This window comes from Osmerus mordax, chromosome 11 (genome assembly GCF_038355195.1).
Source record: "Osmerus mordax isolate fOsmMor3 chromosome 11, fOsmMor3.pri, whole genome shotgun sequence".
In the NCBI taxonomy this organism is placed as follows: Eukaryota; Metazoa; Chordata; class Actinopteri; order Osmeriformes; family Osmeridae; genus Osmerus; species Osmerus mordax.
The window spans coordinates 18,324,678-18,343,538 of NC_090060.1; the positions used below are offsets into that span (position 1 = coordinate 18,324,678).

General features: G+C 47.6%; 3 protein-coding genes across 7 annotated transcripts in view; 1 reads left to right on the top strand and 2 right to left on the bottom strand.

Moving 5' to 3' along the window:
• Window positions 1–100: 100 nt before the first annotated feature.
• Window positions 101–8,124, bottom strand: rabgef1l (RAB guanine nucleotide exchange factor (GEF) 1, like). 4 transcript variants are annotated; one of them, XM_067245937.1, is made up of 9 exons: window positions 8,044–8,124; window positions 4,283–4,509; window positions 3,926–4,110; window positions 3,597–3,769; window positions 3,320–3,401; window positions 3,012–3,144; window positions 2,579–2,670; window positions 1,975–2,231; window positions 102–1,732 (listed from the first exon to the last, which is right to left on the bottom strand). In XM_067245937.1, exons 2-9 carry the CDS (start codon window positions 4,459–4,461, stop codon window positions 1,352–1,354), a joined length of 1,482 nt encoding a protein of 493 aa, XP_067102038.1. In that variant the 5' UTR covers window positions 4,462–4,509; window positions 8,044–8,124; the 3' UTR covers window positions 102–1,351. The 4 variants fall into 4 exon arrangements, with proteins under 4 accessions (XP_067102039.1, XP_067102038.1, XP_067102037.1 ...); XM_067245936.1 differs by lacking the exon at window positions 8,044–8,124 and adding an exon at window positions 5,320–5,462; XM_067245938.1 differs by lacking the exon at window positions 8,044–8,124 and having other exon boundaries at window positions 101–1,732; window positions 3,926–4,138; window positions 4,283–4,496.
• On the top strand, window positions 7,354–13,029 carry LOC136951503 (caspase a-like). Of its 2 annotated transcripts, XM_067245940.1 has the most exons (9): window positions 7,354–7,454; window positions 8,079–8,183; window positions 8,504–8,776; window positions 8,909–9,090; window positions 9,430–9,603; window positions 10,220–10,460; window positions 10,821–10,940; window positions 11,059–11,168; window positions 12,295–13,029. In XM_067245940.1, the coding sequence occupies exons 2-9, from the start codon at window positions 8,177–8,179 to the stop codon at window positions 12,394–12,396; spliced, it is 1,209 nt and encodes a 402-aa protein (XP_067102041.1). In that variant the 5' UTR covers window positions 7,354–7,454; window positions 8,079–8,176; the 3' UTR covers window positions 12,397–13,029. The 2 variants fall into 2 exon arrangements, with proteins under 2 accessions (XP_067102041.1, XP_067102042.1); XM_067245941.1 differs by lacking the exon at window positions 7,354–7,454 and having other exon boundaries at window positions 8,048–8,183; window positions 8,504–8,766; window positions 8,935–9,090.
• Window positions 13,030–15,078: 2,049 nt separating this feature from the next.
• The window catches only part of stx1a (syntaxin 1A (brain)), a 9,692-nt gene continuing 5,909 nt past the window's right edge, over window positions 15,079–18,861 (bottom strand). The window contains exons 5-10 of the mRNA XM_067246096.1: window positions 18,635–18,708; window positions 18,124–18,232; window positions 17,458–17,531; window positions 17,153–17,287; window positions 16,411–16,521; window positions 15,079–15,156 (exon numbers count right to left, since the gene is read on the bottom strand). Of these exons, the coding sequence (XP_067102197.1) occupies window positions 15,079–15,156; window positions 16,411–16,521; window positions 17,153–17,287; window positions 17,458–17,531; window positions 18,124–18,232; window positions 18,635–18,708 (581 nt within the window). The remainder of the gene's footprint in view (window positions 15,157–16,410; window positions 16,522–17,152; window positions 17,288–17,457; window positions 17,532–18,123; window positions 18,233–18,634; window positions 18,709–18,861) is intronic.

Consider the following 18,861-nt stretch of genomic DNA (forward strand, 5'->3'; position numbering starts at 1 on the left):
ATGTGGCTTGTTTTTCTTTCTATAAGATATATATTTTGTGCTTTATTAGCAGTTTGTAAGTGAAGTGTGACAGGAAAGACTGGGGGAGAGGGATGGGAAGACAAGCAGCAAAGGGTCAAGGCCAGATCAATCCCAGGCCTCTGTTGTGAGGCCTCTGCCTGAATGATAGGACACTTATTAGGTGAGCTACTGGGGAACCTTGTTTGATTTTCTGTTCTGCAGAAACAGCGTGTTAATGTTTGAGCACTTCAGTCTCGTCAGGATATCATAATAGAACAAGAATGTGTTCCATCAGCGGACGCTCAAGACAGGAGGATCTGATCCTGCAATCTCTCCATCTGCAGTCAAAACCATCTATCCACTGAGCTTTACCTATCGCCCAAGGTGTAGGACTTCCAGAACTATGCAGATGCCATCCCCATGGTTACCGTGCTGGACCAGGAGCTGGAAGGAGAATGCAGGACAATGCTGGGTCTGGTTTGTTTAATGCTCACAAACCCTCTGGAATCCATAAACAACTTGACAATAAGTTACATTTACACGGCATCAAGTTTCTCACTCCTTCAACATGAAACAACCCAAAGATACCTGATCATTGTATAACGTGGTACCCGATTATTGTTTTTTTTGGCAGAATGAGGTTGAGCCAGCACCTGTGTTGGTATGAGACACGGTGGGGACCTCAGTCTTCATCTCTAAACTCAGAACACCTTTATGCTGTGATTTATTGCTGCTTGTCCTGTTCTGCTGTTGAAGGGCTTGATGTTCTGTTACTGACACATTACAACACTGTGCAGGCCACACACACACTCACACATTCTCACACACACCCTCAATTTGTTAGAACACTAATATAACAGTCAACTTTAAAGTTAGGAAAATCTCAAAGTGCTGGTTACATTTCAAAGCTTTAGGTAGTAACATTATTTAACTGAACCCGCTGGAGCGTACTAGAGGGAATATTTAATACAAACAAACATTAAGATTCATAATAAATGGGGGTCAAAGTTAGCAGAGCTCCATCAATCCCAACCCAGACAGTCTCCAGGTGCATCAGGAAGTCCCAGCCCAACCAGTCTCCAGGTGCATCAGGAAGTCAAAACACAATAAAGCCCAAACTTTGGAAAGCCCCGCCTTCTTCCTGTCGGCAGTGTCATGTGACATGTGCCAAATGTTCTAAAAATCAGGACATGCGCGTGCAACTTGGGGTAACTGGGGGGGGGGGGGGGGGGGGGGGTGCTAGAGGGGGTTATAATATTTATCTAAGGGGGTGGGGGGTAGTGTGGCTAGAAGGGTGGGGGGTTGTGTGTGCACAGAGGATTCAGTCTCTAAGGGCTATGGAGGTCAGAGGTCAGCCTGCAAACACCTGAGGCAAGAGGGGCGGGGGCAGGAGGTCACCCTCAACGTTATCAGAGTCGATGGCAGAGGAGGAGGGGGGAGGGAGGGGGGAGTCCAGCCTCTCCAGGGTTCCCTGCACTGTGTGCTCCACGGCGTCAGTCCAGTCGATCAGATCGCTCTCCAGGCGGCGTGCCCCCTCCATGACGCGCTCCTGCCTCACCCCCAGCCCCGACAGCAGGTCCAGACGCTCCCGCACCTGGCTGAGGGAGGAGGAGGCCGGGGGGCCGGGGGGGCGCTGGGGGGAGGCCTGGCCTGACATGTGGAGGTCGAACTCCTCAGGGCTCAGGTTCAGAGACTGAGCATCAAGCTTCTCTATGAAGGCCACTGCACAGCACTGTTGAGGAGAGGGAGGGGGGAGAGGAGGGGAGGGAGGGGGGGAGGGAGAGAGAGGGGACAAAAAAGTATAAATGGTGTGAGATGAATGTGTGTTGGTCCAATCCTCTATGTGTTTCCCAGCTAGCCCAGTCTCACCAGGTTAGTGCAGTAGTATATCTAACCAGTCTCACCAGGTTAGTGCAGTAGTATATCTAACCAGTCTCACCAGGTTAGTGCAGTAGTATATCTAACCAGTCTCACCAGGTTAGTAAAGTAGTATCCGTCCTCCCCGGTCATCAGTCTGCTTGGGTTGCAGTAGCGGGTGATGTACTGGATGTTGGATTGCAGGCGCGGGGGGTTGGCCTTCAGCACCACGTAGATGAGGGTGGGGAGGAAGTCGTCTGCGGAGGCCGCCTCCTTCTTGGTGGTCTTGATGGCGCTGAAGATGTGTTTGCTGCAGCGCGTGATGCAGCTCAGCTTGTCCCGGGGAACGCGCCTCGAGTCCATCTCTATCATGTCTGGGGAGGCAGGCAGGAAGGTTATACCCTCCACAACACGCCACTTCAACCATGATGCAGGTAGCTTAGGCAGGCTAGGCCAGCCTTTAGCTTAGCCAGGCTAGCCCAGCCTTTAGCTTAGCCAGGCTAGCCCAGCCTTTAGCTTAGCCAGGCTAGCCCAGCCTTTAGCTTAGCCAGGCTAGCCCAGTCGTTAGCTTAGCCAGGCTAGCCCAGTCGTTAGCTTAGCCAGGCTACTCTAGCAGTTGGCTTATCCAACCCAGAAGTGCTTCTGTGTTAGCTTAGCCCAGAACTAGGTAAATCTATAAGGTGTATCTGTCATGTTTACTGGTGAACTGGCAGCATGTCACCTGTGATGGCTTTGACCACGTTGTCAGACACCTCCGGGATGTCCTGGTCCACTGGGACACACAGCATGTCCAGGGTCACCCAGTGCAGGGCTCTGACAGAACCAGGCCCACACAACACGTCATCACAACACAATCATCTCTTTACTAGTACTGGCATGACTCCTGCATCGCGTGTGTGAGTGTGTGTGTGTCCGTGTGTGTGTGTCCGTGTGTGAGTCCCTGTGTGTGAGTGTGTGTGTGTGTGTGTCTGTGTGTGAGTGTGTGTAAGCGTTGTCACAGAAAATTCTAGCGGTATTGTGTAATTTGACTAGTAAATATGTCCTAACATTCTATGACAGCGTCCGTGTGTGTGTGAGTCCCTGTGTGAGAGTGTGTGTATGCGTCCGTATGTGTGTGTGTGAGTCTGTGTGTGTGTGTGTGAGTGTGCTCCCACCTGATCCTCTTCTGGGTGTCCAGGTCTTTCTTCTCGTCGTCAGTGTTCTCAGGACAGAAGACTTCCTCGTAGAGACGTGTCATCATGTAGCGCTCCACTTCATCCATCACACACTCCACCCGCTCTGACGAGCCTGCAGCACAACACACAGCTCAGCTCTCACACACACACTCTCTCCAGAAGCTTGGAGTCAGAACATACACACGCTAAACATCATCTCTCTCTCTCTCCCCCTCTCCAGCTATCACACTCACACACGGTGAAGAGAAGGGGACTTTAGAAGCGGGCTCTAGGACCTGGGAGGCTACCTTTGAAGTGGGTGTGCAGACGATCAGAGAGGCTCTGGTAGAAGTCCTGGACACACTCCGACAGCTCCTCAGCTCCCAGGTCCTAGAGACCCACGTTTAGGATTAGTCTCACCACACATACACACACACACACACACACACAAACTCTCTCTCTTTCTCACACACTTATTCACTCTCACACACACACTCTCACACACAAACTCTCTTTCACACACTAATTCACTCTCACACACACACACCCCGCCCCCCCTCCACCCTCCCCCCTTCGGTGACTGACCCTCTTGTAGACCATGGTCTCAGTGAAGGACCTGCACTGTTTGAAGATCTCCCTGCCAGGTTTCAGAGTCTTCAGGAAGTCGATGAAGTGTCTGGTGGCGTGGTCCGTATCCGGGCGTGGCTGGCGGCCAGGGGAGGGGCTGGCACCGGATTGGACCTCTCCTGACCCTGGCTCTGGGAAGGTCAAAGGTCACACAGAGGTCAGAGGGTCAGAGAGAGAAGCTGGTTCAAATCCCCCCTGTGTATGTCACCGTGGATTCAAAAACCTCTTAACAAAAACATGTAGTTTCTTGGTGTGACAGTATTAGCTTATATTTGGATCCTCAGTACCCTTGTTCTTCTTCTGAGGTGTTTTAGCTGAGGAAGTGAAGAACTTGGTGACAGTGTTGACCTTGCTTGACCTCTCCTTGGTCTTCCTCTCCTGGAACCTGCTGAAGGGGGCGCTGCCGCCGGCTGGCTGAGACAGTGCCCCCTGCTGGCTGCTTGCGTACGCCGTCTCCTCCTCCCTCTGCAGCCTGGAGGAGGAGCATGTTGCTGTCACAACTAGGTAACACACACACACAGACACACACATTCACATGCAGAGATAAACACATACATGTACAGAGAGTACAGACAGAGAGATACATACACACAAACACACATGCAAACACACACTGGCAGGTAGGCCTGCATAGACACACACACCGTTCAGCCAGTGCCCAGTCCTCCTGGATCTGGGTCTGCCTGGACTGTTGATACTCCTCCCTCCAGCACTTGGAGCACAGCCCATGCCAGGCCGTGTTGCCGTAGAAACCGCATCCCTTACTACACAGCAGGTCCGACTGGTCCACGTGGATGCCTCTGCGTTCTGACCGCGTGCTCATCTCCCCTGGCGACAGGCTGCCTGGCCTCAGGCCGCTCGGCTGGGAATGCTGTTGACCACATGGTGAAGAGATATTATGGGATGTGGGTACAGGGGTGGTTGTAGCTCTGGGGTAAGAGAAAGACCAAGAAGTCGCAGGCTTGAATCCCCCCGTAGGTCGCTTTGATACGATAGTATTGTTATATAGACTACGATCTGATGTCTGGAGTGGAATAGTCATAATAATGGCCCCCATGATTGTAACCGTAGATTCTTATACAAGTGCCTTGTCATAGGGACAGACTGACACAGATCTAAATATGGAATCTAACTACGACAGCAAGGTGAATTATCTGTCCAAGAACACTGGCCGTGGGAGGCACGTGATCTGTGAGATATTGATTTGTCGCAGAAGATGAGCAGCGTCTCTCCACTTCTCAGGGACAAACTATCACACAAAAGCCTTTGTCCTAATCTACCAAATACAACCATCCAGGGTACTGCAAACATACCTAGCTAACCCTAACAGAGGTATAGCCCGAAAGGCTTCCAAGCTTGCTATGCACTATGTAACCCTCAACTAAACATGGCTTCTCAGACAACTACTGTAGACTAGTGTAGCTAGCTGTGTAAATAAGATAACGCTAACTGTAGTTTGTTACACACATCTAGTTAGATATAACTGGCTAAAAAATTACACTAGCATATTATCTCACGTTAGAAACATGATTAGATGACACTTGTCTGGTGACAAGGCCTTACTCTACTTACCTAGCCAGCTATCTGGTTTAGCTAACTAGTGTCGATCAGGCTAGCGTCATAGCGTACAGGCTCAACACGTCGCCAAATATGACAAACATCGCGTTAAAACTCCGCTTACCTTTCACAAACAAGCTAAAGCTTGCTTAGATGTTTTGTATTTGCGTTGTAAGGATGTCCTCTCACACACCGTCATTGGAAAGCTAACCTGCTAGCTAGGTCGTCCAGCCAGCCTGTCAGTGAGTTTGTTGACGTAGTTGGCTGGTGTGAAACTTACTTCCGTGTTGTGATCTGTGATCTTACAATTCAAGAGCTCCTTCAACCGCCCCACTGACTCTACTACACCCAACTAAACCGCCAGATAGTATTATGTAAGAGTGAGAGGGTACAATTTCTGGGGAAATTGTAGGGTGTGCTTGCTTGCGTCGGTTGCACAGGGGTCCGTTTTTTAATGACATTTTTACAACTGATATTTCTGTATTTTATATAAAAATGCATACTTATTATTTATAAAGATAACATAGATTTAAAAGCATTTTTTTTGCTGCTCATTTACAACTGAAAATACGAGTTAAGTGTAGAATGAAATAGATGTCTTCTCATTTCCCCTGCAAGAGGCAGCCTCATCGTTGAATAAAAACGAATACATTTGGCAGACCGGTGTAAAAATTGACCTAATCTCTATGACTTAAACGTCCTTTTAAGTTGTTCCCTTCTCGTGATATTTTCATGCATTTAGTCTACTCATTGCATTCATTCATTAATAAAGAACCCCCTTTGAAGATTATTCTACGACGTTACCGGCAGTAGAAGATGGAATCGCGGATCAAACAGTACCATGCTAACTGAAAATAGGCCCCCCAAAACGTAAATAAGCTTGACATTTATTTAGTGGAAAATCGCTCATTCATAAAAAGCTCGCTGGTAGCGATCATTGTCAGTAACAACGCAAAATGCGATATAGCCCTGTGTGGAGAAGCTGCCCCGGTAAATTCTACTACTACGGTACAGTACTAGACTACTGCTGTGTTCGTCTTGGTAGCGATTGCGTTGGTTGAATTGGATTTAACGTTCCGTTGTACGGTTTAGGCTGAAATTAATTATTTTCATGAACAGATTGGCAAAGTTTAGGCTGTGGCAATGAAGTTCAGGTTAGTAGTTAGATAGTTTCACCTATTGAAAGACGTTTGATATAAGTAAGGGGAGTGCCGAACATGTTCTGTCGCCGTTTGACTTCCTAAACAGCTGTGTAGATGTTTTTGTCATGTGTCTCGCGTAGGCTACAGTACAGCGTTGCAGTGAGCAACACTGGTTTGAAACCACAGGTAAAGATAATTTCAACGAAAATGTATTTGTGAGGAATGTTTATTTTAATGATTGCAAACAGATGCATCATAGACCACTGTAGTATGTGTTGCCCGGGCAACAGAGGCTAATGTCATGCTAATGCTTCAGTGAAATAGTAGACTACCGTTTCCGAAAGTAGATGTGGGCCTACTTCCTTAATAATATCAGCTAATATTGTGCATTACATTTCACAATTGTGTTTCACATCACAAAGTAAAATGAGTAAATAGTCACCCTGGCCTCTTTGCTTGTGGCGTTTCTGCAGCTGCCTTGCAGTAAAGCTATAGTTAGCCTAGCTATCCCCCAAGTTAACAGATGCGAAACGAAAGTTCTGCTACAGGTAGTCACGCGTGTTTTCGTGACGTTAGTGACGAAGTGACGTTAGTAACGTCAGTGACTGGCTAGCAAATTAGCCACCATTAGCTTCACTTTTCGCCACAAAAACTTATCTTGAGCCTAAACCATGCAACGGAACGTAAATAAAAATACAAGCGTCTCAATCGCTACCAATACGAAACTTTTGACACCTAGGTTGTCTATGTAGGCCAAATATTGACGAAGATTTAGGGGGGCAACAATAAATAATAATAAATATGTGAGAGAACAAAGGTTGTGCCCTTGCCGAAGGCAAAGCACACCCAATAAATATATATGTGAGAGAACAAAGGTTGTGCCCTTGCCGAAGGCAAAGCACACCCAATTAACTATAAATTCTAGGTTCCATGGTGTTATTATGAAAAAGACCCGTCTTGTGTTTACATCACTGTATTCGCCAGGCTTCTGAGAACATTCTAATACAGAGTCTCCATGAGCAGATATGACACGTAGGCTAGGCTACAAAACTTCTGTTCCATAGAATCATGAGTGCACTGCCATACTCCCCGGAGACTAATACAACTAAGAACGAAAGTATGTATAATAATAATATCAACAAATATCCGTTAGTCTATGTGAAGAACTGCAAGTATGTTTTTACTCAACTCTGAATACAGCGTCTGGTTTGGTTTACCTAGCAGTTCTCTATGAAATGTTTATAGCCTATTTGAAATGGTCTTGTTGCACCGCGCCTTATCCGAGGCGTGGATATTTTGCCGCGTGCCATTGTGGTAAAGTTGGTTTTTAAATTAGATATCCAACAGTAATTCGGACAACATGTCTCGTTTATTTAGTCGACTCTTTCCTGCTCTCACCCGGTAGGCTACTTAGAGACGCAACAGTAGGCAGTCACCGGGTAGGTTACATCTACAGACCGTTCCTTGACTCAGAACACTGAAATAGGATTCGAACTTCTCACTTCTGATTCTTGATTTGCTGCCCCACTTTCTAAATGTACTCGTAGGCCTATTGGCTGTCACTTCAGATGAAATCGTTTGCCGAAATAAAATGTAGGCTAAACTAAATTAAAAAAAAATAAGAATGGCATATTACATATTGAGTGTAGCCTAAACATTTTATGACACCTTGTCAAAGAGTCCAAAGATTAAATTCCATAAAATACCTCTCGCTAATGGACCAATCCTATGTGTGATATAGGAAGTCAGAAAGGCTCCGTATGAAGGAAGAATCGTAAGAAGACTTGTGACATTTGTGACATGTGCATAACAACCTACGTGATAAAACAGGTCTAGAAAATGGCAGGTAAGCCTGTATTTTGTACATTTCGATGTATGCTATGATCTGAAACACTGGAACAGCAATTGGTTGGGCATGAAAACGTGTAGCCTTCGTTAACCGGTGGTGTAGCCTACATAAGACCTAGGCAATGACTTCAGAGAACAGCCCATTATAGCCGAGACTGTGTTGACAATAGAAAAGTAAATGGGTAGAAAAATGGTATCGTATAAAAAAGAGCATCGATATACAAATTGGACGAATAGTTATCCTTTGCATGGCCAAAAAGTAGGCTACCTACTTCCGTATTAAGATTCTATATTTAGTATGAACATCGTCTTTTCCAGCGGAGCTTAGCAGGGTTCGAACCAAGTTCATAGAAAAAGTGTCCAAGGCTTTAACCAGAAGTCTCCTGGATGACCTTCTGGAGGCCAGGGCGTTGAACCAGGGAGAATCTGAGGAGATACTGGAAGACAATTGTGGAAGGCGGGACCAGGCGCGCTGCCTTATCGACATAGTCAGGAAAAAAGGAGATCATGCCAGCAACCAAATGATAGATTTTATATGTGGTAGAGATGAACTCCTACAAGCTGAACTGGGTTTGTCTCAAGTCCAACCGGGTGAGTTAAGCAAACTTCCAAACTCAATAGGCATATTTAATCGAATATTTTCCCATTCCCGAAATTCTGTCTGAAATCTGTACATTTGGTACGTGCACAACACAAACACAAAACTTTGTGTTTTCCACTCAGCGCCCCAGCCTAAGCCCCAGCCCCAGCCCCAGCCTCAGGCCCAGCCTCAGCCTCAGCCCCAGGCCCAGCCTCAGGCCCAGCCTCAGTCCCAGCCTCAGCCCCAGCCTCAGGCTCGCCCACTGTCGTCTGTCCTAATTCCCAGCTTGGAGAAGTTCAAAGCTGACATACTTCAGAGCAAAGAGGTTGGAACATGACTCACCAGTATCGTAGATGACTGGGTTGAACATCTTGTCTAAATAAATGCAGTATCTTTTCAAGTAGACAAGTCTCTTTAGTTAGGAGATTTTGTGTAACTGTTATGTATGGTTACACAAAACTTACTTTGCAGAACTTTAAACTACAAATCAGACTTGTAGAAATACTGTTAGAAATGTGTTGTATATAATTTACCTTATCTACTACCTTTTAACCTTTTACCAATGGTCAGTGTAGTCTTAAACGGAATATGTAATAATACTTTCCATGATGTCGTTGGTCACATCAGTGGTCCGTCATCTGAAAGCGTTGCTGTGTTCTGTCAGATATACCATAAGGACCCGCGTGATTGCACTCGCCTGGCTCTGCTCATCACCAACATCAAGTTTGCAGCTGAGGACCTGCTGAGGCGCGGTGCTGAGAGGGACGAGGAGAACATGGAGGTCCTGCTCCGAGGGCTGGGCTACCAGGTGGTCAAGCTCAGGAACCTCTCAGGCCAGGTACTGTGGTAAGCTCCAGGGTGTGTAGAGCTCCAGGGTGTGTGTAGTGAGCTCCAGGGTGTGTGTAGTGAGCTCCAGGGTGTGTAGTGAGCTCCAGGGTGTGTGTAGTGAGCTCCAGGGTGTGTGTAGTGAGCTCCAGGGTGTGTAGTGAGCTCCAGGGTGTGTAGTGAGCTCCAGGGTGTGTGTAGTGAGCTCCAGGGTGTGTAGTGAGCACCAGGGTGTGTAGTGAGCTCCAGGGTGTGTGTAGTGAGCTCCAGGGTGTGTGTAGTGAGCTCCAGGGTGTGTGTAGTGAGCTCCAGGGTGTGTGTAGTGAGCTCCAGGGTGTGTAGTGAGCTCCAGGGTGTGTAGTGAGCTCCAGGGTGTGTAGTGAGCTCCAGGGTGTGTAGTGAGCTCCAGGGTGTGTAGTGAGCTCCAGGGTGTGTGTAGTGAGCTCCAGGGTGTGTGTAGTGAGCTCCAGGGTGTGTAGTGAGCTCCAGGGTGTGTGTAGTGAGCTCCAGGGTGTGTGTAGTGAGCTCCAGGGTGTGTAGTGAGCACCAGGGTGTGTGTAGTGAGCACCAGGGTGTGTAGTGAGCTCCAGGGTGTGTGTAGTGAGCTCCAGGGTGTGTGCTCCCCGCAGCAAATGGACGATGCGGTCAGGAAGTTCTCCCAGCGCATGGAGCACACCACAGCAGACAGCACCTTCGTGGTCATCATGTCCCACGGGAAGCTGGGGCAGATCCTGGGGGTCAACCATGACGAGGATGCGGGTCAACCAGACGTGTTTCCTGTCGACAACATTTTCACACACCTGAACACGAAGCACTGCAAAGACCTGCGGAACAAACCCAAGGTCATCATCATCCAGGCCTGTCGAGGAGGTTGGTGTCGCCTCGTCTCACGCTGTCACTTCTCACACGCTTTCATCTTAAGCAACATATGAATATTGCATGTAGAAAGCACAGTAGAAAATCAAGGATCTGAAGTGCATAGTTCTAACAGTATTTTAGTGATCAGTCAAGGAAAGGTCTGTATTCCCTCTTGCCTTGGCCGTGATTATTTGCATTACTTGAACTAGAAACCCAAGAAGTGTAATTGGTGCGTTAGTCTGGTCATTCCTCAACACAAACTGTGTCACTGTGATTGTATACTGATCTACATGGCCACAGTTGCACGATGGCTTGACTTATCTTGTCCCCTTAAAACAGCCCACTCTGAAAATGTTTTTTACAATCTTCCAGAGAAAGAGGGCTCTGTGATGGTCTCAGACACGGTGCCTGTGTCTGGTCATGACCTGGAGGAGGACTCTATTAAGGAACACAAAGAAAAGGATTTCATCTCCATCTTGTCCAGCACCCCAGGTCCACACCTCCTTCTTCATGTTTCTAGTTCCTCTCTGCAGACTATTTAACCAGTAATGCCTTTACAGTTCTGCAGGCAGGAAGTAAGTCGGTCTGCTCTGTCTTCCGTGGTCCTCAGATACCGTGTCCTTCAGACACAAGGAAAAGGGCTCCTTAATGATCCAGTATATCGTGGAGACTTTCAACACGTACGCCTGTGATAAACACATCTCTGAATTGTTCACCAGGGTAAGTATCATGGTGGAAGTTCTGGGAATCAATCGTCTATAACACTCAAACATTAGACAATACACACAAAACATCTGCAGATCGGATCAAACATGGGAGCGTTTGAAGTCAGTGCCTAGCTCCGCATTTGATTCCCGACTGAAACAAGCACCCGTTTTCACAGGGCTGGAAATACAAACATAAAACATCTGGTTTCAGGAAATGAGAGAAAACTCAGACAGCTAGTGACCAACAGGAAACAGATCCTGTCCACACAGAATATCGGGTCGCACCTTCTCCTAGTCTAACACCTTCTCCTAGTCTAACACCTTCTCCTAGTCTAACATCTTCTCCTAGTCTAACACCTTCTCCTAGTCTAACACCTTCTCCTAGTCTAACATCTTCTCCTAGTCTAACATATTCTCCTAGTCTAACATCTTCTCCTAGTCTAACACCTTCTCCTAGTCTAACACCTTCTCCTAGTCTAACACCTTCTCCTAGTCTAACATCTTCTCCTAGTCTAACACCTCCTAGTCTAACATCTTCTCCTAGTCTAACATCTTCTCCATGGGACGTCTGCTTTGTCTTAAACCCACACGTACGCCTGAGCTTTCCCATGTCAGGCAAGAGAGTGAGAGAGTGAGAGCAGGGAAGCAGGGAACTGTGTAAACAGTGGGCCTAGATTGTTTATCTCTCCACCCCCCAAAGTGGTTGGAGTGGTGACTGGATAGAGCGATCGACTTCAGGAATTTATGTTCTTAGTACTTATATGTTATGTTATGCTAGGTTGCTTGCGTTGTCTTGTCCCAAGAATTTCAGTCTGACCTTGTGTTGTTCTTTGCACCTGACAATAAAACTTGAAAGGAATGAATTCCCCTCAGTACGGTTCTCTAGTTAACCTTTTGTGATGTGACTGTTACCACTATACTAACATTTAATACCATTTAATTACACAGCAGTTCCTATGCAACTACAGTGTTCTTACTACGGGTGTTGCTATGAACTTTCACATAAAGTGTTGCTATGTGGCTACATGGTTGTTAATGTAACCTTCATGTAAGGCATTGTCCAGATCTGTTTTAATGAACATTTAACATCGGTGGCAGTTTTACCTCTAACCTAATGTCTTCCTGTTTTAATCCTGAAGGTTATGAGACGATTTGAAGCAAAAGAACATGGTAAATGTCAGATGCCCTCCATCGATAGATGCACTCTGGTGAAGGAATTCTACCTGTTCCCAGGCCTCTGACAGCGCATCACAGTCACGGGGGGATTTGAACCTGTGACCTCTTGATCTGCAGTCCAAAGTTTTACCACTCAGTTATAATCTCACAATGACACTCACACTTAAATGTATTTTAGATACATTATATATACCTTTAATGCAGAACATGTACAACAATGGGATTTTCCTTTATTATGGAACAATATATTTACATTTAGTGATTTTTACATTTACAGTACTTTACTCATGCAAGGTGATAATGGGCAACATGTACTTTAATTCTCTGTCTTCTTTAATTCCTGCTTTTATGCTCTTTAGTATCCAGCATCCTATGCTTCAGACCAGATGTAGCCAGCATAAAGGGGCACTATGTTGTGCTTTGTAAGACATAGCATCATCACAGATGATGATATGTCAGAATGTCACATGACCTTTTCTTTCAAAGCTTCTCAGCTTCTTTACCAAACCTCAAGTGAATGTGGTCAGTTTTATAATGAATCTGGTAATGACCTGGTAAAAGGGATATATCATATTTTTTAACATACAGTGTACTGTATATGCAGACATAACCTGTCTGCATATACCGTATGCGTAAACCTGTTTTGTTTTGCTCCTAGTGGTTAACAACTTTGAAATAAATGAGTGGTGTATAAGTTATTTTTCAAGTTTGTGCTTGCTGGCAATACCCCTAGGTTAATCTATACAGGTGACTGTGGGATTTTTGAAGAGTGTCAATAAAGTGGACAGTTCTTTCGCCAATTGGTTATGTAGAAACAAGGCCCGGGAAATCTTCAACATGGTCCTGAGATTAGGGGAAACTCCTGCAAGGCGATGTATGGTCTGCTGAAAGAACTGGATCGTAATCTCTTCAAAAAAATGGCGGGGGCGTGTTATGAAATACATGCTTTGTGTTTCTAACCTGTAATTCCGGTGTATCCACCAGGCTTCTGAGAACATTCTAATACAGAGTCTCCATGAGCAAATATGACACGTAGGCTAGGCTACAAAATTTATGTTCCATAGAATCATGAGTGCACACTGCCATACTCCCGGGAGACTAACGCAACTAAGAACGAAAGTAATAACAATAATAGTATAACTATTATTCATTTATGTATTTAGAAAAACTACTGAGAGAAAGTTACGAGAACATTTTGGACTATTGATTTTTATGAGTAAATCCCACGGAATGTGATTTAAAAAAAACTTAAAGGAACCAACAAAAATATCGCATCACAAACGTGACAGCTCAGTTCCCGGCAGCGTGGTTGTGTTCTGCTTTCAGTCATCACATTCAGCAAACATGATCATGGGCCAAGTTTTCTCATGTACAATCATGTGTCCAAACACAATAAATAGCCCAGTAAGACACACTGTTTCTTAAAGCTCACAACGGGGTGTTATAGAGACATTAAATACTGGAACCAGAGTCCCAGACCAGGACAACCAGACCAATGGAGGCAGCCATCTTGACAGCACACAGCATGCTCAGTGATTAAAGCTTACCTTCAGCTACATTGTCAACACTTTCATAAAACAAGTCATTATGTACAGGCACTCATGCCCCCCCAAAGTTGTGGGCACACAAACACATGCAGACACACACATGCAGACACACACACATGCAGACACACACTCAGGCACACACACACACATGCAGACACACACACATGCAGACACACACTCAGGCACACACACACACACACACACTCAGGCACATTATTTAAAGTTATAGTGCATAACTTATTAAAGTTCTTTCGCCAATTGGTTATGTAGATTTACCCATCGTCATTATCAAAGGTGCAAAAAATCCTGTGGGTTAGTTACCCTTTTAATGTACCTCTAAAGAAACGTGTGAGAAATACAACATCTATCTCTAAATCGAACATTTAATATATCTGTCTTCTGTCTAACCTGGCGCGAGACAAGAAGCCAAGCTACGCATCTCTGTCTAACCTGGCGTGAGACAAGAAGCCAAGCTACGCATCTCTGTCTAACCTGGCGCGAGACAAGAAGCCAAGCTACGCAGAACGTTCACTCAGGGAATGGCGGAAGTCCTTCTGAAAGAGCTACTGATGAACTTCTGGAGAGGAGAACGCTTCACGCTGGCGAGAGAGAGGAGGTGCTGGAGAAGTTTCCCATGAAGAGAGACAAGGCCCGGGAAATCTTCGACATGGTCCTGAGAAAAGGGGAAACTCCTGAAAGGCCATGTATGGCTGAAGGAACTGGATACTAATCTCTTCCAAAAAACTCAACTCCAACTTCTTGAAAAGGTCCAATCTGTCCCACTCACTTTTAAAGACAGTAAATAACGGCCTCAGTTATTTAAAAAAGCTGTCCCACCCACATTAGAAAACAAACCTGCGCTCCTGATTCAGAGAAATACATTGTTGCACCGAGCATTTAGAGACATCACAGCCGTATCCAGACAGATGGTCCTGAACACTGTAAGACTGTTTAACACAGTAGAGTCTCTCCTACAACAATGCACTAAAAACAGGTTGCACAGGAAACTGGAATTCACAAGAAATAATAAACGTGTTGATGTTTTTGTGTGTGTGTACATGTACAGATGTGTTTCGCGTGTGTATGTGTGAGCGCATGACTGTGTGGATGTGTGTGTGTATGATTACAGATGTGTTTGATGTAGAAAGATCTAGTTTGCTATAAGCATTAACATTTAGTCTTTTTTTTTTTAAGCATGCTTCAGGCTAGGGTCCCACCCACTGTGGAAGCTATCACAACCACTAAGACCACACAGCAAATCAGGATCAGGATTTTCTTCTGCAAAGGAAGTGAGATCATGAGTGCAGAGGAAGTGAGATCATGAGTTCCCAGGCAGCATGAGAAGAAGGAGAAACCCATGTTAGAGAACAAGCGGTTAGAAACTGCACAGCATCTATGACAGAGCTGGCTCACTACAGTCTCCGATGCCACACATCCTCTTTTACTTTGAATTATACAGTTTGGTTGCAGATGACAAATAAAATAAAAAACATATCTTCTAATCTATAGTCTTTATATTGATGTGTAAAAAGTGTCATAATGCCAGCATGCAGCATTCCACAAACATGCAAATCACCTGACAGGAGTGACACCAGCAGCACTAACACAACAAATCCAATTTCCCAGTAACTAGTCTCAAGCTCTGTCAGAACCGAGCAGGGCATGTCTATGTGGCAGCTTTGAAGGTGTCTGGTAAACACAGGCTGTTCCTTGATCCTGACAACCACAATTCTGTTAGAACCATGCACTGTTGATCCTTGATCTTCTGCTGTATTGTCAACATGCACTACTAAGGAGATGTATAGCTCAGTGGTAGATCAGGCAGGACTCCCCTCAGACTGGGCCTCATCTGTGGTGGGGCCCCCTGGAGGCCTGGAGGTGTCAGGGCACCTAACTGAGCCCCACAGCCAGGGAGATGATGAGGATCAGGGAGATGAAGATGCACACCACGATCAGGATCATCTTCTGATGAGGGGATGGGGAGAGGGGAAGAAGGAAGGAGGGGGTGAATGAATGTCTGAGTGGGAGGGAGAGAGAAGGAAAGAAAGGGAGAAAAAGAGAGAGAGAGAGAGAGAAAGAGAGAGAGAAAGAGAGAGGGAGAGAGGTAGAGAGAGAGACAGAGAGAGAGAGAGAGAGAGAGAGGGAGAGGGAGAGAGAGAGAGAGAGAGAATGAATAAGTAAGAGAGATCCTAGCAGTGGAGGAACAGGAACAGACTGAATAAAAGGGTGGTCAATCCTTCCAGAAACCTCCATGATTACAGGCTTCCTGGACAGACGCCTTGGTAACGGTAACTCCTCGGATACAGTAGAACTGGGACATTCCCGTGGCAACGCAACTATCTACCAAAAGGTGTCAGAGTTGCTCCACCAAACATCCTGATGTTTCTGCTGACAGACACCAGAAACACAGGCCACTACAGCATGCTTCACATTCATCACCTCACCTGCAGCACAGGTGTGTGTTCATGTGTGTGTGTTCATGTGTGTGAGTTCATGTGTGTGTGTGTTCATGTGTGTGTGAGAGAGACTCACCCTCCTGGCCTTACTCTGGTATTTGACAGCCTTCTTGGTGTCAGACACAGCCCTCTCCACATAGTCCACAGAGTGCTCCACATTATATTCTACACGGTCTATCATCTCCCCCTGGGGGGGAGGGGGCAGGTGGGGGGTGGAGGGTGCATGGGGAGGGGGCAGGTGGGGGGTGGAGGGTGCATGGGGAGGGGGCAGGTGGGGGGTGGAGGGTGCATGGGGAGGGGGCAGGTGGGGGGTGGAGGGTGCATGGGGAGGGGGCAGGTGGGGGGTGGAGGGTGCATGGGGAGGGGGCAGGTGGGGGTTGGAGGGGGGCATGGGGAGGGGCGCGACACGGAGGGGCCGATGGGGGAGGAAGGATGAAGGAAACACAGAGGAAGGAAGGAAGGAAGGGAAGAGAGAGGCATGTGTGTTAGTGTCTCACCCGCTTGCTGCCTTTCTGTATCTTGGTGGCAGCGCTGGTGTTCTCCCTGGCCTGCTCCACATAGTCCTGCGCACCCAAAACACTGCGCTCTATGCTGTCCACCAGCGCCCCCTAGACACACACACACACCGTCACACACACACACCTCACACACACTACACACACACTGTGTTCTATGCTGTTAATGAAGGAAGCTCAGATTGATTCATTATTTAGTCAGCTGCAATCATTATACCCCCTGTAGAAATCAGGGCTTCGCATTACCACACACACATACACACACACTTTAACACACAGACACACACACACTCAGACAGTCACCTGGTTCTCCACCAGCATGGCCATGTCTAGGAACATGTCGTGCAGCTCCCTGATGCTGCTCTCCAGCTTGATGATCTCTGTGTGCCTCGTCTCTATCTCACTGAGAGCCTGCTCCCAGAGGGAGTCCATTACAATCTGAGGAGGGAGGGGGGGGAGGGGGGAGGGAGACCAGCAAGAGGGAGGAGGAAGAAAGTTACAAAGAGAGAAAGAGTAGGACAAGGGAGAGAGAGAGAGAGAGAGAGAGAGAGAGAGAGAGAGAGAGAGAGAGAGAGAGAGAGAGAGGGGAGGATGAGAGTGTAACTCACTCCTGAGGTGAAGATCGCTGGGTTGTTGCTCTCCAACATGCTCTCTAACTCCTCGTTGGTGGTGTTCCTCCCGGCTACACACACATGCACACACACACACACACACACACACAATCAGAAGCACTGATGGCACACACAGAGTATGTGTTCACTATGTAAATGCATCCCATTAATGTTGTCCAACACACACTGGCAGAAACATTACTGATATTGTGTGTAAACTCATCCTCCACTGGTCTGTGGAGATCCATCAACTAGTGTCAGGAGCTCCCTCCCTCTCCCTCTCCCTCTTCCCCCTCCTCCCTCTCCCTCTTCCCCCTCTCCCTCCCTCCCCTCCCCCTTCCTCCCCCCTCCTCCTCCCTCCCTCCCTCCCTCCCTCCCTCCCTCCCTCCCTCCCTCCTCCCTCCCTCCCTCCCTCCCTCCCCTCCCCCCCCTCCCTCCCTCCCCCCCTCCCTCCCCCCCCTCCCTCCCCCCCTCCCCCCATCCCTCCCTCCCCCCATCCCCTCCCTCACTCCCTCCCTCCCTCACTCACTCACTCACTCACTCACTCACTCACTCACTCACTCACTCACTCCCCCACCCCTCCCCTCCCCTCCCCTCCCCTCCCCCTCCCCTCCCCACCCCTCCCTCCCTCCCTCCCTCCCCCCCTCCTCCCTCAGACTCCACTGATCTCCAGCTGTCTCAGGATGCGTCCCTTGCAGCGCTCCCGGTAGTCAGACTGTGTGGCGGTGTACTCTGACATCACCTCCACAAACTTCCGAGACAGCGTGGAGTGCTGCAGGGACACACACAGACCCACTTCAGCAGGACATCACTTCCTGTCTACACAGTAAAATAAAGATGTCATGATGAGAGAGACGAGAGAAGGATGGAGGAATGAAGTATGTCATTATATCTCTCTTCTTACACTTTTTATCCCTCTCTCCCTCACCCCCCACCCCCCTCCCTCCCTTCCTCACCCCCCACTACCCCTCTCCCTCCCTCCTTCACCCCCCACTAACCCCTCTCCCTCCCTCCCTCCCTCCATCCCTCTCTCCCTCCCTTCCTCACCACCCCACTACCCCTCTCCCTCCCTCCCTCCCTCCCTTCCTCACCCCCCACTACCCCCTCTCCCTCCCTCCCTCACCCCCCACTACCCCTCTCCCCTCCCCCCCTCCTCCCCCCCCCCCTCCCTCACCTGTGTCTTGCGTATCCTCAGGTGTGCAGAAGATTGGCTCTGACCCTCTTCCTGCTCGATGCTCTGCTGGATACCTGGGGACACACACACACTCAGACCACCTGACAAGTGTGTGTGTGTGTGTGTGAACGTGTGTGTTAGCGTACCTCAAATTAAATGCACCAACATCCTCACCTTCATTTAATTTAAATGTCAAATCTTTAGATGTATTGGTTGGATGTGAAAAG